General features: G+C 40.3%; 1 protein-coding gene across 1 annotated transcript in view; it reads right to left on the reverse strand.

The window, feature by feature from the left end:
• Positions 1–1,923: 1,923 nt before the first annotated feature.
• Positions 1,924–10,274, reverse strand: part of kdm5bb (lysine demethylase 5Bb) — a gene marked incomplete in the record, with an annotated part of 35,691 nt that continues 27,340 nt past the window's right edge. The window contains 6 exon segments of the mRNA XM_014022708.1: positions 1,924–2,895; positions 2,971–3,237; positions 5,681–5,889; positions 6,235–6,319; positions 6,408–6,893; positions 7,763–7,924. Of these exon segments, the coding sequence (XP_013878162.1) occupies positions 2,758–2,895; positions 2,971–3,237; positions 5,681–5,889; positions 6,235–6,319; positions 6,408–6,893; positions 7,763–7,924 (1,347 nt within the window).

Genomic DNA, 10,274 nt, shown 5'->3' on the forward strand with positions numbered 1-10,274 from the left:
ATGAAAAATACAGGACAAGGAGTTTTTGTTTTTCCTTTTTTGTTTATCAAGTTTACTGAGTTTGTTTTCTTTGTAAAATGTCATTTATTTTGTTAAGTTTCTTTTTTCTTGTGATTCATCAAATGTCCTGATGTATTTTTAGGCTTTATTGCTCTTTTTTCCTTTTTATTTAGTTGTGTTCTGCATAAATTAGTTTAAGAGCAAATATTTTAATGTTGTAGGAAATGTATCCTGGTGATTTGTTGACTTTTTGTTGTTTGAGGGAAACATCTTGATGAATCCACATCATCATTATTATCATATGATCCCTTCAGGATGGCTGTGCTCTGACATGACAGAGGCCCTCGTGAAGCAGCCATGAAGGCCCAGCTGAATGAGTGGATCAGATGAGTCAGTGTTGTAGCTCGTCTTCATCTTCCTACGAGTTAAACATGAACTGATGACAGACGAGAAGCTGCTCGTCATCTGACAGAAAGAAATTATTTAATGTGCTGCACGACCAGCGCTGCCACGTTTTCCCCAAACTAAACCCTGGTTTAAACAGATCAGAGATTTACAGATAAATTTAAAAACATTTAGAGTAACTGGAACAGAGAACTCTGTCGTCCTGTAAACAATCAGCGTGAAAACTAATGTGCTAACTGAACCTGATGTCTGTCACCTTCCTCCTCTTTATGACTCATTCATCACCTGATCCCAAAACAGCTTACAGACAAAGAACAAAACAAAACAAGCATAGCTAAATTTAGAAAAGAATTGGTCATTGCATCCAGTGATGCACTTCCTTTAATGTAAACCTTGGTTGTCATTTAAAGTATAAAGAAAAAGCACATCTTTATGAATTAGTTGTTTGTTCCTTAGAATTTTTATTTGACACTTGGATAATGGAAATAGGGTTCAGTGTGTCCTCATAAGCCGTTTTTTTTAGAAAACATAAATATAATCAGCATTGACCCCGAAAAGTATTTTCTTGTAAATCTTTCGACTTTTGAATAAAGGCTCAAAGTCTTTGCTACATTTCAGAAATCTTCCTAATACTTCTAGAAATGCTTCTTGTGCAACTTAGGACATCAGTTTTCAAACATTAAACCTTTAAAAAGAAAAAAATTGTATAGGTCTTCTGGACGGGTTCTTCTCTAATGAAACGTTTCGTCTCTCCTCCAAGAGACTTCTTCAGTCTGAGAGTTTCAGGCAAAATTCAGGCTTTTAAGCACTGCCTCCATGTGACTGATACTCACATCACATGGCTATCATTGACACCTAATTAACACCTATTGTTAACAGGGGGTGGAGTGACACTGGCAATAGCAGCACTGTAGGAGGGGGACAACTGAAAACGGAGGCCTCCACCTCTGTTTAATGATGGACGGTCTTTCTTCACAAAAATGGCTTCTTTTACTCCTCTCTCAAACCAACGTTCCTCTCTATCAAGAATGAGAACATCCTCATCTCTGAAAGAGTGACCGCTGGCCTGTAAATGAGTGAAAACTGCAGAGTTCTGGCCATTAGATGTAGCTCGTCTGTGTTGGGACATTCTTTTTCATTAGAGAAGAACCCGTCCAGAAGACCTATACAATTTTTTTCTTTTTGATTTTTACCTGGATTACTGAGATGCATCAGGACATTAAACCTTTAGCAATAATGTCTGACATCTGTAACAATATTAAACTGATTATGATCCATTAAGGATTAAAAACATGAAAGTTACAGCGGATAGCCGAGCACTGAAGACTTGTACTTTCTGTGAGCAAGTCTTTCCATATTTGAATCCACTCAAACAATAAACACTTGTTACCAACCACAAAAACTAAAGATTAATAAGAGTTCTTATAAGGCCTGGACGATAAAGGATCTGAGCAAAACAAATAATTAAAGCTGTTCTAAATCAAGTCTGATGACAAGCTGTGAAATGAGAAGACATCATGGAAGAAAAGGGTTTTTTATTCCACAATAAAAACTTGTAACATCTTCACTTTTCTCGTGTCCTTTCCACGTTTCCTCTGCAGGGTTGCACTCTGTGGATCTGCGTGTCTGCAGCGTGGCGTTTTGTTTTCCTTCAGCCCGCTGCGCCGCGCATCCACAGCTGCAACCCATCGTAACTTTCTGTACATCACACCACCGCTAAAACACAACTTCAAGGAGATCAAGCCATAAAAGTCAGTTCAGACAAAAAATTATTGCTCAGATAAATAAACCTATTTTACAAAATAAAAAGGAAAAAAAACAATAAAGGGGGAATAATTATAATAAGATTCATATTCTAAACACTGGATTCCAAAGAAAAAAAATGTCAGTTACTTTTGAGGGGACTAAAAATGGGTGATAACCTCGACTTCTGTCTTCATATTCTGGTTAAACATGCAAAAATGTCTTTAAAGTAGATAAATTTCAGGCTTAATTAACTCCCTGCGTGTGGGGGGGTCTTGGTGTAAGACTCCTTTGTGCTGATGAAACGTAGTCCCATGCAGCACGTTCATGGCCTGGTTTTTTTGTTTTTTTCTTTTTTCATTCAGACAACCACAAACAATTCATAACAAGAAAGAAATATATATAATATATATGTAAAAATACAAAATAAAACCCAAACAAATTAAACATCATAGTTCTGGACAACAAGTCAAAGAGGAGATAGCACCATTGTTACAAAAGGGTTTGGACAGATCAGGACCGGGTGGGGTGGGGTGGGGGATCAGTGACACATCTGGATTTGAGGCTGCAGTAACAGACCGATGACACCCGGGAACCGTAGATCGCTCTTCATTTTCTGGCGTGGCCGTCATTCAACGTGCACCTGACGCAAATGTAGTCCTCCTTCTCCGCCATCTCYGGTGTGACGCCGACGCACACCTGGTGGAACCACTGGTTGCAGCTGCCGTCGCACTGGACCCAATCCACCTGCGGGAGCACAGAAAGCATTAATATCCAACCTGAAAGCTGCTCAACGCTCTGCGTCACCCAACATGCCCTCACCTCGTCTCCCTCTGGCAGCTGGCAGCTCTCGGCCGGACACACGGCCATCTCCTCGTCGGAGTCGTCGGACTGGGAGAAGTCGGAGCGTGGGGAGGACGAGGTGGAAGCCGGCCGGCGCTGCAGCGTCTTTTTATTTATCTTTTGTCTCTTATTCGAGTGCTTTTTGTCCTTCCCCCGGCGCCCTGCGTCCAAACCTTCCCTCTCCAGACGCCTCTTCGCTTTGCGTTCTGAGGCAGTCAAGGTGTCCCTCGTTTTGATGGTGCCATCCTGAAAACAAAGTCGTTCCCAATAAAACTCACGTTGAGACAGTTTTAAATGTTTTTAATTTGTGTACATAAACTTAACACAGAAAGTAAGATGATAGATTATTTTGTTGTATCAACGCTTCTTGACAGTAAATATTCAACCGTTGGAAAACACCTTATTTCCCTTTTAAATGGTGCCACATTTGTGTACATGTCAACCTGTATATTGAGCCTCAAAGCTCCGTAATTAGCACAAAATTGTTGGTATTAATCACGCGTGCACGCAGGGGTGGAGGGGGATGCAGGCGGACTGCTGGGCGTGGAGATGACAGCACCTGCAGCGCAAAGCAGGAGGAACGGAGGACGGCAGAACTTATTTCTAGCGGCAGAGCAGGTTGGAAAATGATTACCTGATGTTATTTATTGATTTTTTAAACGTCCTCCAGGCTCTAACATGTTAAMTTTGAAACTGAGTTTAAAAAAAAATCTGTAAAACATGGAAAAATCCGTTAGATTGCTTTATACGTCTGTATACMTGCAAAATGGGTGAAAATCTGTGTGAATTATGAACAATCCACACAACTTGACATGTATGCATTTGTAAGGATGCATGTGTGGGATGAGCAGTAGAGCTGAGTGTGTGGGCTGCAAACATGAAAGATTTCCAAATTTTCTCCACCAAACAACTAGGGCTGGGCGATATGGCCCAAAAACAACAACAACAAAAAAAAAAAAAAAAAAAAAAAAAAAAACCCAGATTTTTTTCATCCCAAATTCGATTTTAGATTTTTATCGATTTTGCTTTCCACTTAATTGAGTGCCTCTGTTTCAGGCGTTGGAACAAATATGTTGTACTCCTGCTTTTTGTAGCAAGAGCCTTCAAACAGATTTTGCAGTCAGGTGTTTGTTGCTCCAAGTCCAAGGTTACCTAACCAGTTCCAGAAAACTGAAGACACAGTGCCTCTCTGCTAGCTGCCATATTGTCATGTTGTGCACCAAGCATCCTGAGGGACAGGTGGGGTGACCTCTGAACTACAGAAGCTCCAAAGAGTGCCCTGGTGGCAGAAAAGTCTTGATTTTCCCAAAATTAAATCTTTATAAATGGTAAATTCGAATTAATCAATCAAATCGATTTATCGCCCAACCCTACAAACAGCTTATTTTGCCTTTGAGTAATTTAGTGTTTAGTGGACTGGATGATGTTTGAAAAACAAGCCATATTGGCAATTAAACAATTTCTTAATTTAACAATTAGGAGCCTCATTAGCGTGTGGAAGAACCATACACAGCCACAACAGTTTGGCCCCTCCTCCTGCTGTGGGCTGGAATCCCATTCATCAACCAGCATTTGTCACAAGTCAGTCAACATGGTTGTGTGGGTCACTTTGGAACTAAGCTGATCCCACAAGTGTTCAATGGGGTTGAGGTCAGGACATTCCATCCTCTCCACTCCCAAATTCTGGAGGTCTCTGATAAACCACGCTCTGTGGGGRCAAGTGTTGTCAGCTTGGAGAGTAGAGTTCAGTCCCAGACTTCAGATATATGGATTTGCTACTGGTTGCAGAATTTCATCTTGATTTCTCTCTGCATTGAGATTTCCAATCAGGCACCTGAGGGTACCAGAAGCTCAAACCAAGTGTCAATAGCAAGAACAAAATAAGATGTTTGGCAGAGAAGATTTAGCTAGTTTTTCATATGTGCAACCCACACACTCAGCTCTACTGTTCATCCCACACATGCATGTTCCTTACACATGTGGCACCCTTTAAAAGCTAAATTAACAGGCTTTCCAACTGTCTAAGATTTATTGCCATGAAGCACTGTTACAACAAAGAAATAATCTACCAAACACAATTTCCTTCCTTTTTGTGCTAAGTCATATAACGCCCACTACAAAAGGTTTGTGTCTGTCTTTGTTTGTCTCTCGTGTTAGCAAAATATGTCATAAACAACTGGACAGATTTCAGTGAAACTTTCAGAAAGTAATCTCTCAAAATAGCTGCTGCAGCTAAGTGATCTTAGCTAACACTAAACTGGACATAGCTCATTCAGATTTACTAATACAGAGCTAAAGTTTAATATAGCTGAGAGTCATCCTCAACGTGTCCTCCGAGCACTAAGACATTCGTGAGATCTTGCAATACTGCATCAAATTTCAATTAGGGCAATTTCTTTCTTTCTTTCGTTTCTTTATTGTTTATTTGCATGGGGACAAGTGTCATGTATAACAAATACTGAACACTTTAATGTTTATAGCGTTAATTAGTATGTAATGCACATCCCCAGATGGACTTTTAACAATATAGAATAATTTAAAACAACAAAACAACATGGAAGATACAATATCATACAATACATTTATAAGGTTTAAGTCAGTCTCTTCTAAGATATATAAGAAGATCTTGCTCTAAAACTCTAGCATGAAAGGTGGCAGGCAGTTTGTATTTGTATGTGTTGTTTCTTACCTGGTCCAGTGGTGTGTTTGTTCCCTGAGAGATAAACTGCACGTGTGTGTCGCGCTCTGTCGCCTCCTCCCGCGGTGGCGACATGGACGTGTTTGTGTTCTGGCTGCTGGCCCTGTCCAGCAAAATGTGGTGGAGGTTTTGGACCTGCGGCAGACACACCTGCAGCAGGAGGCCCTCCACCATCAGCTCCTCCAGCTCACAGCTCAAACCTGTTGAACACACAGACGGTAACAACCGGGCCTTGTGCTGAAAGGAAGCAGACACGCCAAACTTCTGTTTTCCTCATTTAGTGACACATGTAGGTTTTTCTTTTTTCTAATAAAAAAAATAAAATAAAATAAAATACATTTTGGACTCAAATACATAAGCTCATGTTTTATTAGCTTATGTATTTGAGTCCAAAAGTTTTATTTTATTTTTATTTTTGTAACTACTTGTGCACTTGTAAATTTTGTTTTATAACAGGTCTCTCCTGGAAATGAGATTTTGGATCTCAATGAGACTACCCGTATAAATAAAGGTCAAATGAAAAAAAAWAATAATAAAAGACTGACCCTGTAGTGGGATGCATCTCTGCTCGGTGTAGAAGACGGTCTGAGCGTGGCTCGTCCTATTCCACTCTGGAGTCAAACAAGGAGCCTGTGTGGAAACCATCAAACACCAAACTTTACATCTACAGTGCGGTATCAGCTAAAAAAAAAGGTAGCATTAAAGGAGGAATAGTGACCTGAGAGTTGTTGTGAGTGTTGTCGCAGCTGGACACCCAGTGTGTTAGCGTTGGAGGGGTCCCCGGTCGCTCCTCCAGCTCTATAAAGTTACACGTCTGTGAGACCTGCTGCGCTCGGTGCTGCCAGTTAAGTGTCCTCTCTACGAGATAGTTCAGGGCGTCGCCCTCTGGCAGGCGCACATTGATACTTTGGAGAGATGCTAGCAGAGAGAGGACTTTGCTGAGCGGGGGCTTTTCTGAGCGCTGGCAGTGTGGACAGAGCCACGGCTGGGTTTCACACGAGTCTGACGGGTCTCTGACGCACACGCTGTGGAAAGCGTCCCGGCAGAGTTCACACTGCAGCATCGCACCCATGGGTGCTTTCTGGCAGAAACACACCTTCAGGTCCATGCAGTCTGCGGTGGGAAGGAGCTTTGACTCATTTGCTGCCCTGAGACCAGAAAACATCTCCATCTCCCTCACATGCAGCTCTTCCAGAGCCGCCATCTGGTGAATGAAACATCCAGTCAGTACAGTCACAGTTAGAAACATTATTGCTTAGAGTTCACAAAGAAAGACCTGATGATTTTTATATTTTCATTATGGTTTATGGACCTTTTCTCTTCTTCGACTTCCTGTCAGTTTCAATTTCCAAATCAACTTATTTATTTGTCTTACTTCAAACCAGTTCCTGTTCTTCCACACTTCAATTTATGACATTAAAAACACACTGGGTGTGTCAGTAAAACAGGAGAATCTCAATCTATGCAAACCAGTTTAAACCAAAAGCCAAACTAACTCAGTGACTTTCTAGTATGGGATAAATCTTGTGCCAGCAGGAATTGAATCTGAATGTGCATAATTTGAAATTGAATGGACTGGTTTGAAAATGAATTTTACTAAATTGAAACTGCATTTAATGGTTTGAAACTGAATTTAAAATTTTGTATCTGAATTAATTTGCTTTGAAATTGTATTTTGGTCTATTAAAAATTCAGTTTGACTACATTCACTTACATTACAGAAGTGAAACATAAATATGTGGATCTGTGTTTRATTACTCTGGCTGGCTTTCTCAAGGACCAGGATGTGACACAAAAATCTGAACTTTGGAACTGAAAGTGAAAGTAGACAAACTGAATTTTTAATAAAATTCAGTTTCAAATCATTAAATTCAGTTTTGATTTAGTGAAATTTATTTACAAACCAATGCATTCAATTTCAAATGATACACATTCAGATTCAATCTGAGCAATTCAAATTCAATTCCTGCTGGCACAAGATTTATTCCATATTCAAGCAGCTACTTTTAGTCTTATAAGATCCTCCATAGAGGGAAAACGTTCAGTCTGAGTTCATTAAGTAATAATACATACTGCAGAGGTAGAGTCCTTGGTCTCTGAAAGAGTTTTCTCCACGTCACTCAAAGTGTTAATCCGTATGGGTTTCTTTTTGTTGTTTTTAGGTGATTCTTTCCCTTTCTTGGCCTTCCTCTTTGGAGAACCAACGTTTCTAGCTTCAAATCTTGGACACAGGACCTGAAATGGACAAAAACATTTATGAAAAGTTTGAATTAATTTCCACAGCTGGCATTGGGATTTATTGTGAACACATGGTTGTTTTATTTATTCATTTATTTTTTGAATGAAAAATAATATTTTAGATCTGTAGGTTGGATTACACAAGATGAATTTTGAAAGTCAATGCACAACCTTTTAAACTAAAATTATTATTATTATTAACTGAAAAAACTGAATTTCTTGTTAAGTTGTTTTTACATTTGTCTTGATTTACAAGGAACCTATTAGTTTAAATGCAACCAATTTTTATTGCTCTAATTCACACTTTTCTTTGTGCCAGTGTTTCTAAATGAGTGTTAAAATATTAATTTAAAATAATCTGGAACCAAACTATCGTTTCCCAGTATGCTAATGCTAATCTCATTGATAAGAAACACTACTACGCTACATTACTTATCTGTTTTGCTGTTTTGTTAAATTCTGATAATAGGCAGACTTTTTAAATAATTGATAGTTCTTTTACTTACAAAAAGAAAACATGATACTGAACTGTTTATGGTTTACATAAGTTGCACCGATGTTGTAAAATGCTATATTGTGCCAACATGTCTGCAGTATGTTACAAAATGAGAGCAGTTCAGTAGCTTTTCAATTGTGATCTTTACACTCCGAACCCTCGATTGAGAACACTGAGTTCACGCAGCCAACTCTTAAAGCAAACGCTGCTAAATAACTCACTGTAGAGGAAACTGTAACGAGAAGAGACAAGTTTCCATGGGACTACGATAATGCAAACAGAATTTCAGAATGAATTTATCGTTCTGGGTGGTTAACTGATTGCAGTGGTGAAGAAAATAGATTTTTATTTTTGCAGAAAGTGGAACCACAGTACATCCTACCCTTCTAACCAGAACTGTACCAACACATTCACCATCAAATGGCACATTTTTACTCCTTATTAATAGAAGAAGTACGTTGATGTACCCTGTCACTGAGAGATTTGAAGAAGGAATGTTTGTAGTTTTTGAGATGAGTGTTTGTCTGGACTGGAATTGAACAGAGAATGTGCATTTTAGTATACTTCCCATGGGCTCACCACCTGTGGGAGGGGCCAAAGGGGTCAGGTGCATTGTGTGTTGGGCAGTGGTCGAAGGCGAGGACCTATGTGGTCTGATCCTCGGCTACAGAAGCTGGCTCTAGGGATGTGAAATGACACGTCTCTGGTGGGGAAGGAGCCTGAGCTGGTGTGTGAGGTTGAGAGGTTCCSACTAGATATAGTTGGACTCACCTCGACGCACCGCTCTGGCTCTGGAACCAGTCTCCTCSAGAGGGGCTGGACACTTCCACTCTGGAGTTGCCCATGCTGAGAGGCACTGAGCAGGAGTGGGCAYACTTATTGCCCCCCATCTTGGTGCCTGTACGTTGGGGTTCACCCCGGTGAACGAGACGGTAGCCTCCCTCCGCCTACGTGTCGGGGGACGGGTCCTTACTGTTGTTTGTTCCTATGCACCTAACAGCAGTTCAGATTACACACCCTTTCGGGAATCCTTGGAAGGTAGGGCTGCCACAATTAGTCGATTAATCGACGACTAATCAATTATTAAAACAATCGATGACTAATTTAATAATAGATTAATCGTTTTCTTTTTTTTGTTCTTTACTTTGTCTTTCTCTCCAAACTGTTTTGATACCTTCCACTGCCACATCTGCCTTTCTGTCCTTGACACACATGCACAGTAGTGGCAATCTGGGGTAGGCCGTGGACGTCACAAGACATTATACAGACAGACTCTGGTATCATGGCTACCTGGCAACGGAGATTAAAAGTGTGGGATCRTTTTAAGAARATGAAAGAGAAACCTGTACAATATCTGCAAGGCAGAACTTGCCCTCCACAGCAATTATTTTTAGTTAGCATATAGCTAAAATCTAACCATGGTTATATAATAGCAASTGCATTCTGACATGATAAGCTGTATGTTTTATATTCAGTTAATGTATGATCCGATTAGTCGACTAATCGAAAAAAATAATCGGTGATTAATCGATTATAAAAATAATCGTTTGTGGCAGACTTACTGGAAGGGGTGCTGGAGAGCACTCCTAACGGGGACTCCCTCGTTCTGCTGGGGGACTTCAATGCTCACGTGGGTAATGACAGTGAGACCTGGAGAGGCGTGTTTTGGAGGAACCCCTCAATCTGATCCCGAGYGGTGTTTTGTTATTGGACTTCTGTGCTCGTCATGGATTGTCCATAACGAACACYATGTTCAAGCATAAGGGTGTCCATATGTGCTCTTGGCACCAGGATACCCTAGGCCGCAGTTCAATGATCGATTTTGTTGTTGTTTCATCTGATCTGCGGCCG

This window comes from Austrofundulus limnaeus, unplaced genomic scaffold (assembly GCF_001266775.1).
Source record: "Austrofundulus limnaeus strain Quisiro unplaced genomic scaffold, Austrofundulus_limnaeus-1.0 Scaffold339, whole genome shotgun sequence".
Lineage (NCBI taxonomy): Eukaryota > Metazoa > Chordata > Actinopteri > Cyprinodontiformes > Rivulidae > Austrofundulus > Austrofundulus limnaeus.